This window comes from Chanodichthys erythropterus, chromosome 14 (genome assembly GCF_024489055.1).
Source record: "Chanodichthys erythropterus isolate Z2021 chromosome 14, ASM2448905v1, whole genome shotgun sequence".
NCBI classification, from domain to species: Eukaryota; Metazoa; Chordata; class Actinopteri; order Cypriniformes; family Xenocyprididae; genus Chanodichthys; species Chanodichthys erythropterus.
This window is the reverse complement of record NC_090234.1, coordinates 31,139,961-31,153,929: the sequence shown is the minus strand read 5'-3', so window position 1 is coordinate 31,153,929 and position 13,969 is coordinate 31,139,961. Positions and strand designations below refer to the sequence as shown.

At 37.0% G+C, this 13,969-nt stretch overlaps 1 protein-coding gene across 4 annotated transcripts in view; it reads left to right on the top strand.

Annotated features, from left to right (window-relative positions):
• nalcn (sodium leak channel, non-selective) overlaps positions 1-13,969 on the top strand; it is a 127,758-nt gene that overhangs the window by 100,961 nt on the left and 12,828 nt on the right. For 3 of the 4 annotated variants that reach the window (XM_067408936.1, XM_067408935.1, XM_067408939.1), the window contains 19 exons: positions 43-112; positions 235-326; positions 729-851; positions 1,071-1,127; positions 1,817-1,937; positions 3,977-4,108; positions 4,503-4,670; positions 5,874-5,978; positions 6,073-6,179; positions 7,870-7,990; positions 8,080-8,178; positions 8,265-8,358; positions 10,214-10,320; positions 10,405-10,479; positions 10,617-10,736; positions 11,372-11,440; positions 11,560-11,708; positions 11,937-12,030; positions 12,206-12,338. In XM_067408936.1, coding sequence (XP_067265037.1) covers positions 43-112; positions 235-326; positions 729-851; positions 1,071-1,127; positions 1,817-1,937; positions 3,977-4,108; positions 4,503-4,670; positions 5,874-5,978; positions 6,073-6,179; positions 7,870-7,990; positions 8,080-8,178; positions 8,265-8,358; positions 10,214-10,320; positions 10,405-10,479; positions 10,617-10,736; positions 11,372-11,440; positions 11,560-11,708; positions 11,937-12,030; positions 12,206-12,338 — 2,036 coding nt within the window. The remainder of the gene's footprint in view (positions 1-42; positions 113-234; positions 327-728; positions 852-1,070; positions 1,128-1,816; positions 1,938-3,976; positions 4,109-4,502; positions 4,671-5,873; positions 5,979-6,072; positions 6,180-7,869; positions 7,991-8,079; positions 8,179-8,264; positions 8,359-10,213; positions 10,321-10,404; positions 10,480-10,616; positions 10,737-11,371; positions 11,441-11,559; positions 11,709-11,936; positions 12,031-12,205; positions 12,339-13,969) is intronic. The other variant, XM_067408938.1, reaches the window with a different exon arrangement.

Sequence of the window (13,969 nt, the reverse complement as noted above, 5' to 3'; positions counted from 1 at the left end):
TATGCTAGTGTACACTGCATTAACCCGCTCTTTTTGGCACAGGTCTCTCAGACACGGCTCTACCAGCCAGAGAATCAGCAGAGGGAAATCCCTGGAAACACTCACTCAGGACGTGAGTTCACACACGCACACACACACACACACACACACACACACAGATATCACTGAGTAATAGCTGACAGTGCTATCTGTGTCTATCTGTGATCTCTGACATGACGTATGTGAACTCCGCAGCACTCCAGCACGGTCCGTTACCGTAACGCTCAGCGTGAGGACAGTGAAATCAAGATGATACAAGAGAAAAAGGAGCAGGCTGAGATGAAACGGTATTTCTGCCAGTCCATACACTTGCCTTGGCATGCGGTCAGTTAAACAGATCTTATCGCCCACCACATCAACCCAAACAAAACATGCCATGTGGGAGTTATTACACCTTATCTTTCTCTTGTACTGTATGCTGATGGTGGCATAGTGCCATTGGTATATGACAACAAGACATATTACACAGAAGCAAAGTTTTTGTTTCTGGTTGGCTGTATTTGTTTGCCATGTACTGAGGGACTATAAAAGTGAAATCATTTTAGCTGATTTACAGATACAGTTTGCTTTAAAAACTAATATAAGGTCCCTTCTATGCATCCAATATCTTTCTATGTTCATACTCTATGTTTGTATTCCAAAGCCTCCTTGAGAGTGTAAAAGCAGATTTTTTTTGGGGTTATTCACAGAAAAGTCCAAGAGGAGGAACTTCGGGAAAACCATCCATACTTTGACAAGCCACTCTTTATCGTTGGTAGAGAGCACCGCTTTCGAAACTTTTGCCGAATGATTGTCCGGGCCCGTTTCAATGTGTAAGACCAAAGCTAATACAAATCCATTGCATTATATATTATTAGTTACAGTAGCATTTTCATACACATCAAAGAGATGACTAATCCCTTTGTACCATAATCACAAAAAATGCCATGTTGTTTCACAAACTGTTGTGTGTGTATGTGTTTTCCATTTTTTTTTTTTTTTTTTTTTTTTTTTTGTTGCTGACACTGTGCTAATGGACTTTTTATGAATAGGTCTAAAACGGATCCCAATACAGGCGCAGTGAACAGCACAAAATACCATCAATTATAGTAAGTCTGTAAATGTTTAGGGCTTTTGCATGATAGCATGGTAATATACACAGAGATTTATTTTTCATATTTTCAGGAAAGGGCAGTGAAATTCAGTATAAAAAAGGATAGCAGCATACACTTATATTTACATTTACTTATGTAATGCAAATGAGATAATATATTATTTAAATTGTAAAATATTAATACATTCTTGTAGAATTTATTTTGAAATAGTGAAAAATACAAAAAAATTAAAAAAATGTAAACAACTTCTAGAAGCATTACAGTAATGAGAATTTGGAGGCGAAATGTGCTTAATTGTCATAAAAATAATATCAAAGTAATGGTTGTATTTTTTATTTGTTCCTCATATTTTTGGGGTCAAAACATGTTTTCTTGTGATTCCTCAATGTATATGTCTGTTTTGATTCTACAAATGTAATATGAGAATAGGCTTTGTAAAGTTTTGATCTGTAAGACATGCTAGGGTAAGTTAGTGTGGGATTAGATTTAAACTTTTAGGCTGCATTGTCCTAGAAGGATTTCACCAGTTCCAAAGATCTGCAAAATAAAGACAGTTACATAAGCTCAGACTGGAGGAAAAGAGTAGGAAAAATGCAGAGTAGAAAAACCATGTTTTGGCACATTCAACCTGCACTAATCCTTGCATGTGTGTGTGTGTGTGTGTGTCTGTGTGTGTTCTCCAGTGATTTGCTGGGCTTGGTAACCTATCTGGACTGGGTGATGATCGTGGTCACCATCTGCTCTTGTATTTCCATGATGTTTGAGTCCCCTTTTACTAGGGTCATGCATGTCCCTACCCTGCAGGTATTCTAAACCCTACCGGTCACCATTCTATCCCACACAAAACACCCGACTAACTTTTTTACCTCGTAAATATTCCTCATATCTTTTCTGAAGGCTGGTCATCATGTCTCGTTTTTGTTGCAGTCCAACACTTTTGATTGCCACTCCAACTAATTTTGCCCTTCTGAGCACATTTGACCATGATCCCCACTGATTTAGGCTACTTTGGAATTTCCTTATGTTGACTTTGAATGTGAATATTTTTAGGGTGCCTTTGTGCTGTCATTTATGAGACAGAATGATTTAACTGATTGACCTGCTGCTCCTGAATGTCTGTCTCTTTTTCTACACCACTGATTGACACTCCACTTCAGACTGTCAAGGATGACCTAATCTTTACCTGATAAAGATATTTTCAAGAGAAACTCCTGTTCTAAGCATAGAAAAAGATTTGTATCCTGGCCTCAGTTCTGTGTCTCGACACTTCCAGTCTTAAAAACTGTTCTAACTTGCCAACTAACAAGGAAATGTTATGACCTATAGTTGTGGTATTTTTGTTGTGATGAACAAAATTATTGACATTGCTGGCTACAAATTGAATGTAGTTCCCCAAAACCATGGCAATAGTACTAGTATGTTACATGTACACTTTCACATATAAACTCGCTTGAATAGTTAAAATTAATTACAAAATGGATTGTTCAGAATAGAAATTCTGATTGGATGATTTCTGTTCATTGCCTTAGTAAAATACAGATAAAAACATGACTGCTAATACAATGTCATTATAAAACACAGATAAACACACACCATATGCTCTTTATTAATGCTTCTGCATTGCTTAGCAACCATAAACAGCTTACTGTTAGACTGATGAACTATATTACTTTACAGAAGAAGTGCTGATAAATTGCCAATAAAATGTAACTATTTAAAAGAAATAAGGGTAACACTTTAGAATAACTCACGCTATGAAGCATTAGTTAAGCATTAGTAAATAGTTAATTTATCATTTATAAAACATTAATAGACATTAGTAAGCCATTTATAAATACAGCTATAAATGCTTTGTTCTTGATTTATAAGCATATCTATAATGAGTTTAATAATTGTATTTTCATACTTTATTAATGATCAATTTATCATTTCTAAATTATGTATTACATTATTCACAAAGCAGTAATTTAGGAGTTGTCAGTGGTTCATAAGATCATTTAGTAAATGATTAATAAAATATTTAAATGTACATTTATGCATCTTATTATTTAGACATATAGTATTAGTTACTCAGTGTGTTAATAAATGCTTTATTAACATATTCCTAGTGTCAAAACTACCTCAATACTAACTTTAAAACATTAGAGAACAGCAGTGCAGAAGATCACTGAACCTTTAAATCTCATTTATAAAAGCTTTACAAAGCATAAATAGTCCTCACTTTAGATGAGCTCACAAAAATAGTTAACTGACCACTTCTAAATGTTTTATAATTACCTGAATTAATCATGAATTGCAGTAGGAATATGTGTTAATAAAACATTTATTAGCACACTAAGTAACTATTACTATGTGTCTAAATAATAAGATGTATAAATGAATGTTTAGATCATTTACTTACACTTCCTAAATGAACTACTGACACCTCCTAAATAACTGGTTTGTAAATAATGTAATACTTAATTTAGAAATGATAAATTGATTATTAATAAAGTATGAAAATACAATTATTAAACACATTATATATATGCTTATAAATCAAGAATAAAGCAATTATAGCTGTATTTATAAACTACTTACTAATGTCTATTAATGCTTTATAAGTGATGTAATAACTATTAACTAATGCTTAACTAATGCTTCATAGTGTGCAGTTATTATAAAGTGTTACCGAAATGAGCCACTCAACGCTCTGTTTTCGAAATTTACCACATGCTTTAGGCACTTCACCTTGAGTTGTGCCTAAGAACACCATATACCTGTGGTAAAATCACTAAAATACATGAAACACTGCTCATTTTCATTGTATGCTATTGTAAACTAAATCACCCCTTTCCCTGCAGATCGGAGAATATGTCTTCGTCATCTTCATGAGCATTGAGCTGAACCTGAAGATCATGGCAGATGGTCTGTTCTTCACTCCCACTGCAGTCATCCGAGACTTCGGTGGCGTCATGGACATCTTCATCTACTTAGTAAAAGTCCATTCTTAGCTGCTCTCCAATGAAAAACCCACTTTCCGATGCATGCGAATGGCATCCTTTCGATCTGATTACTCACTTCCCTAATGAGGCTCTGAAGATTGCATTTTAATGACCCTAAACAGTGCTTCATTTAAATGACCCAGTCATCCTGTTTACTCATTTCAAAAGAATTCTGCCAGTTTCACACAAACATTCTTTGCATTTAATAGAACAGCCTACACCTCCAGTGCTGACTATTTCATAAGTAATGCTTAATGCATTTATATTAATGAAGCAATATGAATGTGCTATAGCAAAATCATCTGCAGTTAGTGATTTCCTGTTCAGGATCAGGAATCATTGAAGAGCTGTGCCCTTTAAGATGATCTTTCTGCCCACTCTGTAGGTCAGTCTGATCTTTTTATGCTGGCTACCAAACAATGTGCCCCCTGAGTCTGGTGCCCAGCTCCTCATGATGCTACGCTGCCTACGCCCACTGCGCATCTTTAAACTGGTGCCACAGATGAGGAAAGTGGTTCGAGAAGTCCTCAAGGGTTTCAAAGAGATCTTCCTGGTGAGTGAACAAACAGGTCTACTTCCTGCCTTTAGTCACTCCGTAAAAAAAGAGCAGAGATGACTGGTTATTATGAATCGTTATTTTATTGTTAATTCTACTAAGATATGTATTGGTTGTGCTAGCATATTTGTAAATATAGTATTTATTTGAATGTTTACATTTGATTCTGAATGAGTGTGATAGTGCTCCGTGGCTAACGGCTAATGCTACACTGTTGGAGAGATTTATAAAGAATGAAGTTGTGTTTATGAATCATACAGACTGCAAGTGTTTAAAAATGAAAATGCGACAGCTCTTGTATCCGTGAATACAGTAAGAAACGATCGTAACTTTAACCACATTTAACAGTACATTAGCAAACATGCTAACGAAACATTTAGAAAGACAATTTACAAATATCACTAAAAAAATCATGATATCATGGATCATGTCAGTTATTATCGCTCCATCTGCCATTTTTCGCTGTTGTCCTTGCTTGCTTACCTAGTCTGATGATTCGGCTGTGCACATCCAGACGTTAATACTGGCTGCCTTTGTGTAATGCCTTTCATTATTTTTGGGAACATGGGCTGGCATATGCAAATATTGGGGGCGTACATATTAATGATCCCGACTGTTACGTAACAGTCAGTGTTATGTTGAGATTCGCCTGTTATTCTGAGGTCTTTTAAACAAATGAGATTTATATAAGAAGGAGGAAACAATGGAGTTTGAGACTCACTGCATGTCATTTCCATGTACTGAACTCTTGTTATTCAACTATGCCGAGGTAAATTCAATTTTCAATTCGATGGCACCTTTAAAGTGGTCATATTATGTTATTTTAACATTTACGTTTAAGCATTATAGTTTCACATACGTTTATTGTAGCATTGTTTCAATTAATTAGACTTTTGGACATAAAGGTTTGCGTATGTTTACATAGTACATCAAAGTCTTTTATTTTAAATTTATTGCGATATGTCCCCTTTAATTGCAAGGCAAGAAGCTCTCTTCTTTGCAGTAGTGGAATGTAATGCATTAACGCAGCAGTATTTGTCCTGGAGATTTCTTTATGGACCTTCTTTATTAAAGCTTTGCTCCCGTTGGGTACTTTTCTGTGAGCTTATTATAGTGTTACTGTATATGAGAGTAATGTAATGACCAGGTTTTGTGGGAAAGCCATTTTGCTGTAGACTGGATTATTGATTTCCCAAACAGGTCTCTATTCTTCTTCTGACACTAATGCTGGTGTTTGCAACCTTTGGGGTTCAACTCTTCGCTGGAAAGCTTGCCAAATGTAATGATCCCCATATATCCAGCAAGGTATAAGGCAATTCTTGCAACTTTTCAAACTGTGGAGTGGAGTGGAGGCTCTTCTGTACTTCATTAAAATATTGTGCTTTGTGAACTTTTTCAGGAAGACTGCCACGGCATCTTTAGAATCAATGTGAGCATTTCAAAAAACCTGAATTTAAAGCTCAGGCCAGGGGAGAAGAAACCAGGATTCTGGGTGCCCAGAGTTTGGTATGAAATGGAACAGGAATGTTCTCTCTCTCTCTCTCTCTCTCTCTCTTTTTCAAAGCAAGCATCACTTTAACTTTTTCTTGTACTTAAAATTACTCCATCCTGTACGAATATCAGTAATACCTCAAACTGTGTGACATGCTGAGATGTGCTATTACTAAGTACTAGTATATATTTAATTTTGTCTGTCCACTGATAAAACAGGCATACAAACCAATAGGAACACATTGAATTAGGGACCCGAGTCATATTTAGGGACCAGAATATCATCAAAACTAGTAAGGACCAGTATACACCCGCTTACACTCAAGCAACTCCTCAGAACAAAATAGCAACCTCATTGTTACACCCTGGCAACCACTCAGAATACTCTAGCAACTCATCAGAACAAAATAGCGACCACACAGCAACACTCATGGCAACCACCCTGAATCCTCTCAACAACTTAGAACACCTTAAAACCTAAATAGGAACACCTTGGCAACCACTCAGAGCATGATTGCAGCTTCCAAGAACAAATTAGAAACCACATAGTAGCTTTGTGGCACCCACCCAGAATAAGGTGACAACACCTTAGAAACTGTATAGCAATGCCCTGGGAACCATCCAGAAGTCTTCAGAACAAAATAACAACCAAATAGAAATGAACTGGTAACCACTCAGAATACTGTGTGGTAACAAATCAGAATAAAATTAGAAGAACATCCTTCTGATACATAGCATAGCAATGTCCCGGCAAAAACTCTAGCAACACCCTAGCAACCACATAGCAAAGCCCTAGAAACCACCAGTGACTTTTGCATGGGCGCCATTCAGTTTTTTGAAAGAAAAATAGTTTGGATATTCATTTTTCACACACAAACTTAATTCATTTTCTTTTAAAAGCACTGAATAATTCAACACAAACCAAACCTGTGTTCAGTGTTGAGGTCCCTGTAGTAACATCTCATCTGTGGCAGCACAAACCAGTATTATGAATGTTCTCATCGCATAAACAGCACCACATTTTCATAATCTTTTATATGTATTTTCCCCATAAGCAATAGTCAGAGTTGCTGTACAGTTGTACGGTTTGTCGTGGGCACAAAGAAGGGGGCTGATATATCTTTCCCTCAGGCATAAACACAAACAACACACAATCATACACCCACACACCAATGAGTCTGTTATTGCTTTAGAGATTTGTGGCAACACAATGGCAAATTATTTGTAAGACATTAAATAATGAAGACCACCAAAACACACACATGGGTCCATAGCACTTCTAGAACGGTCAAGGTTTCTGCTAAGGCTGAATAAAATAGAGAGAGAGAGAGAGAGATTGACGCTCTTTTATCTTTGAGCACTTTGCGTGGTAACAGGAAAGGCATTTTTGTGTTTGTGTTCAGCCAGTAGAGCAGCATGTCCCCAGTCCTCACACACACACACACAGACAGGCAGACAGAGACTATAACATTTTGATACCGAATAAAACTTAAGATTACAAGAAGGGACTGAAATTTTTGTTTTGTAATGTGTTGATTAGTGTTTTTTGATCTTAACCAACTCAGAGAACAGTTGACAAAAATGTATTGTTTGTAAGAGTCACATTTTCAACACATTGCTTGGTTTCATGTTACTGCTTTAGGGCGAATATAACAAATAAATGTCTGTTTTATCTTTCAATAAAATTTTTTACTGCTGTTTTTAGGGCAAACCCTCGAAACTTCAATTTCGATAATGTAGGCAATGCCATGCTGGCTCTGTTTGAGGTGCTATCTCTGAAGGGTTGGGTGGAGGTGAGAGATGTCATCATACACAGAGTGGGACCGGTAAGTTACTTTTTTTTTTAAACAGTGACCTCTATACCACTAAATTAATTGATCTGGGCTGTACTGATCAGGACCTTCAATTGTCTCAGATTCATGGCATCTACATCCATGTCTTTGTGTTCCTGGGCTGTATGATTGGGCTCACCCTTTTTGTTGGTGTTGTCATAGCCAACTTTAATGAAAATAAGGTTGGGCAGTTTTCTTACTGTTAGTTGATTAGTAGTTATGTTTGTATGCTGTTCCCTGATCAGATGTGCTAAATGTGTTTGTGTAGGGCACAGCTCTTTTGACTGTGGATCAGAGGAGATGGGAAGATTTGAAAAGTCGTCTGAAGATTGCTCAGCCCCTCCACCTTCCCCCACGTCCAGGTAAGTGCTCACTGGAGGTCTCTAGAATTTAAAGATCTATTTGTGCACCACCATAAGGTTGCTTTATTGCCGTTTTGATGGCATCATGTGTTTGAGCAACAGAGACTAGTAGTTGCAAGAATAATAATATATTTTAATTACATTAAAGTATAAACTGCATCAGAATGTTTGTTATTTTGTCCATCAAAAACATTTGAAGATAACTAAAGCGTCTTTCAGAAGGAGTTCTGCAGGTAACTGGATAAACGTCACCAGAGCAGCGAGTGTACTGTATTATTCAGCAGCAGCCTCTCAGTCTCTTTCTTTCTCTTTTTTTCCCTCCCTCCATCTTCCCTTCTTCCTCTCCTGGCTAATGAGCCTTCCCTGCTTTGCATGTGTTTCCTGAAGCATTTAATCAGCTCTCTTCTGCCATAGTAGAGAACAAACTAAATTTAAGCTTTCAGCGGTGGGTACACCCCCAAGGCAATCACACACTTGATAATAACCACTTCACTTCTGAGTCAGAAGTTATAGCTGCCTGTAGTATGAATGACTTTGGGCTCCGTGGGCACCTTAGAGCCAAAGAGAGAAGAGCGATTCTCCCTGTGTCTCCCATAGATTGACTGACTGATTGATTTGGCAGTCGCAGACTCTGCGGTGAAGGCAGTAGCTCATTATGTTTTTATGTTTGACTGCCGTTGGCTCGCCTGGAAACAGACACTTCAAAGACATGTTTCATAACAGCAGGAAAGAATAAACACAATTATCATAGTAGGCAATTATCCAGGCATATTTTATGTGGCAATTAGACACAAAAAATTCTTCAATCTACTGACATGTTTGATTGATATGTTTTGAACCAAATTCCAAGAGCTGCAATGGACAGATTTTCAGTACTTTTCTTTTCTTTTCTTAGTCATTAAATACGTCTGGCTTGTTCAATTATCATTTTAACCAATAGAAAAACATGCTGCAGTTCTTTGTAAATTACAATAGAATTGTTCATCTATGCAGCCTTTGTAAACAATGAGCTGAACCAAGGGCTTTTCACTATCAGCATGGAGGCAGTGTGCTCTTCCTCCAATACTGATAACTGAAATCTAATTTTGTTCAAACAAAACAAAGCGCATTTTGCCACACTGCAAGTTATGCAACCTTCTGACTTAAATTAAATTTCCTTCAAACAGTCTCAAAAACCAAACGTCATTACTACTACTACTACTACTACTACTAATAATATTTAGCAGTCCAACCTTCTGCCCTAAAAGTGTATGGGCGTCAGAGACCGTGAATCGTGATAAGTGCTATAATAGTATATAAATAATGCTAAAATAATACTGCTGCAATAATATTCAGTGCATGCCGTATACGTACTAAAATGAGGGATAGCTATAGAGGGCTGTGAATGGCAGTCAACGAAGCTTCTTTTTGTGCTTCCTGCCAGGTAGTCTGCACATTGGAATAAGAGAAAAATCAATACCTTAGTCAGCACTCGGCAGAGTAACCACATCAATTCCAACTCTATTGAAACCAGCTTCAAATAATCTGTCTGTGTTCTGTGGCTGTTGAAATGAACTTGTGATTACAGTGTATGATGAATGACACTCAGACCTTGTGACCTTAAGCTAAAAGACAGCAAAACGATGATTCGGCGGATCTGTAAAAGCAAGGCCAAGGGTAAAGCTCTTACCGAGTGCATTGAATGAACAGTTGAGACGATTTTCTCTCATTGATGATAAAAGAGAGCACAGAAATTATTCTGAAGGTCAGGGGATTTTGACCAGGTCTTTGTTTTATAACTACAGTAGCAGTTCATTCTGAAAAGCCCTAATTTTCTGTTCTTTCAAAACTGAAATTCCTTCTCTTGCCTTTACAGAAAATGGTGGATTCCGAGCGAAAATGTACGACATCACCCAGCATCCCTTTTTCAAGCGAGGTATCGCAGTGCTGGTGTTAGCACAGTCTGTCCTTCTGTCTGTTAAGGTGAGGAAGTTTACAGCAACAAAACACATTTTAGTTGGACCTTAGCACTAACATTACAAATTATTTTTTGTGTATGTGTTACAGTGGGATGAAGGTGACCTGGTTACTTTTCCCTTGGCCACAATGTCTGTGGTTTTCACTTTCATTTTTGTTCTGGAGGTAAAAGTGTTACTGTTTCCTGTTCTTTCATGAGTCAGCCCAAGCAAGATTTTAAAATTCACCAGAGGCTCTGCAGTTCATGAGGTCTTTCTGAAGTATTGTACGGTCATGACATAATTAAATTTCCTCTGCTGCAGGTGACTATGAAGCTGATAGCCATGTCACCAGCCGGATACTGGCAGAGCAGGAGAAACAGATATGACCTACTCGTCACATCCCTGGGAGTCATATGGATCGTTTTGCACTTTGCTTTACAGGTACTTACTAAAATGTCATGCATTTTCAGCAGTTTTGCACCTTTTAACTAAATGATTTGAGCTTCTTTTTAAAGAAATTTCTTGCACAATTACAATTAGGCAATACAAAATCAAATAAAAGAGCACTACACAAAAATAAATCAATGTTTTTCAGATTAACAAAATAATGAATGAAAACAACATCAGCTTCTTTACTGGGGTCTTCTGATAAATTAAAGGAAACAATTTTCCTTTACCTTTAATTTTTGTAAAACTCAAAGATTTAAACAATTGCTTTGTTTTAAGGCACTTACATTTATGAATATAAAGTTTGCTAAAATAAAAAATTAAATAAAAACTGATTGTGTACATCTACAATTGTTATACAAAAGGTTAAAGCATTTCTAGTAAACTTCGATACCAAATTAATTGAAATTTGAAGCCTATCGTACATGTCAGACCAAAAAGGCACTGCTGTTTAAACAGTAGAAAAAACAATGATCTGTTGTTTCAATTTCAGATTCACAAAGGTACAATTATTATGATCTAAATTTAATATACATGATTTTGCTTTGTTTTGTGATGCACAGTACAGCACTTTGAGGTTAAATGTGCGTTATATTACAAATAAATGCCTTGAATTTCTCTTTCTTTAGAATGCTTACACATACATGATGGGCACATGTGTGATAGTATTCAGGTTTTTCACCATATGTGGGAAGCATGTGAGTATTCCCTTAATGATTATGCTTGTAAAAATATGCAACATAACATGAAAATGATATTTCCTCATCCAAACCCTACAGTGCATTTCCTTCACCACTGAGCTGTCTTGTATTTACAGGTGACGTTAAAGATGCTTTTGCTAACTGTGGTTGTCAGCATGTACAAGAGTTTCTTCATTATCGTGGGCATGTTCTTGCTGTTGCTGTGCTACGCATTCGCTGGCGTTGTCCTTTTCGGCACTGTCAAATACGGCGAAAACATTAACAGGTGAGCTGTCATATGACACACAGAGGCAATGATTTCACTGTGTCAGCGTGCCAGAGGCGAGATTTGTAACGCTTACTTCTACCCACAGCGCTGATATAATTGGTGTTGTCTAAACGTTTTGCTTGAACGCCCTACTTGCATTTCATAGAATCAATTTTCAGGTGAAGCTGACAGCTTGAGAGGAAGTGACTCTGCTTGAGCTGTTACCTTTTCTTCTTTCGCCAACAGGCATGCAAACTTCTCCACCGCGGGGAAAGCCATCACTGTACTGTTTCGAATAGTCACAGGTGAAGACTGGAATAAGATCATGCATGACTGCATGGTAAGAGATTGGATGGCAGCCCCGTTTTGCCCGCAAACAAGCGTGCTTGCTGTGAAAATCATTTAAAAAAATCTGGTTTCATTCTACACACTTCTGAATGATTTATTTAAATCAAAGCACATCAGCTGCAAGCCCCATGTGTTAATTATGTTTGTTTGTCTGCCTTGTTCCCCAGGTGCAGGCGCCATTCTGCACCCCGGACAAACATCGCTACTGGGAGACGGACTGCGGAAACTATGCTGGCGCCCTCATTTACTTTTGCTCCTTCTATGTCATCATTGCTTACATCATGCTCAACCTGCTCGTAGGTAAGCACCTCTTTCCCCTGACTGCTGACACAATATCCTGTTTCATCTCCCAGGGTGCCATCTAATTTCCTCCTGCTTTAGACGCTAGCCAAACTAGCTCATAAAATACAATATCGCTGCTCATTATTCTTCCTGACGTCCTTCCATGTTTATTATCTCTTTTTTCCCAGAACAGAGAGGTTCCTTCCCCTGACTTTCTCTCATAGTTCAGCCCTGGTCACTACTGAATATGAATGAAGCTTTGAATCACTTTGGGTCAAAGCCAGTTTTAACAAATAAACTTTAACAAATAAACAAATAAATATAAACTTTTGGTTTATGGACTATACAGATGTAGACACTTATTGGTCTACATCTGTATAGACCAATAAGTGTCTATACAGTCTCTTTGTAACATTCTCGCACCACCATAAAGTAACCAAAATAGAACGTCCCCCTCAACTCATATGGGGAACGTTATTAAATGACCAACAGAGGACCATGTGGCAATGCTCAATGTCCTAAACATCCTCATTGTAACGTTCTTATATGTGACCATAAAATTAACCAAATTGGAATGTTCCCCTAAAATCATATAAGGAATCTTAAACTGCAGCACTTTCACTACCAAAAGAGGATGTTTTATATCCCAAATGTTCTGTAAAATTTCAGAACTTTTAGAGAACTTTTAGGCAAAGTTGCGCAAGGTCACGAGAACGTCACCTTCTGCATGGGTGTTTTATAAAAAAATAATAAAGTTTGAAGTCACCGTTATGGAGGTGAGCATTTGCTTTAGATGGGCTCTTGATTCTTGACATTTTAACATTAGATTTTCTCTGGCTGCTTTAACTGTTTCCAAAACATATTTATTGTAGCAAAAAATGCAAGAGAAATTCTGATCAGATGACTTGGCCTGTTTAGTGCTGGTGATTCAATCGTCATCATTGAATCATGATGTTTGATTCACTGGTCTTCTCCAGAGACTAAACTATGAGGGTATTAAATGTTAGTTTTCCTTTAATGTTTTGTTTTTGTTTTTTTCTTTGAGTTTTTTTTTAATTCATTATATAGACAGAGTTTTGAGCAGTGTCTTTTAAACTCAAACAGACATCATGAATCAGCGTATGATCCTCGACAATGGTGACAATAAACAAAAATCTTTTTTGTGACTTTAGTAGCTTGTTTTGTGATGTTCGGAGTTAATCTGGTTATCTGAAAATTTTGTCACCATTGTTGAGGATCATACGGAGAATCTTGATGTCTGTGTGAATCTACATGAAGCTGTCTGAATAATTTCTGCATAATGGTAAAAACTTTAAAAATATTGAAGCAGGACAGAGTTTTAGGCATTATCATAGAACTACAACATGAAAAAAAACCACAATATTCAGATCAGTGAATAAGACCAATATGATGACAAAATCATCAACAACGAGCAACCAAATCCATGTGATCCGATTTTGTTTGGTTTTTTGTTTTTTTTGTCAGGAGCCCAACTAAAGCAAGCGCTTACCTCCATAACGGTGACATCTATACATTTTGATAAAACATCAGCACCTCATTAAGAAGATTTGTATGAAAGAAATAAAGTCAGAGTGGTTTGTAATAAGTGAAGATGCAGAGATCTGTTAGTGTTTAATGTTTCTCTTATC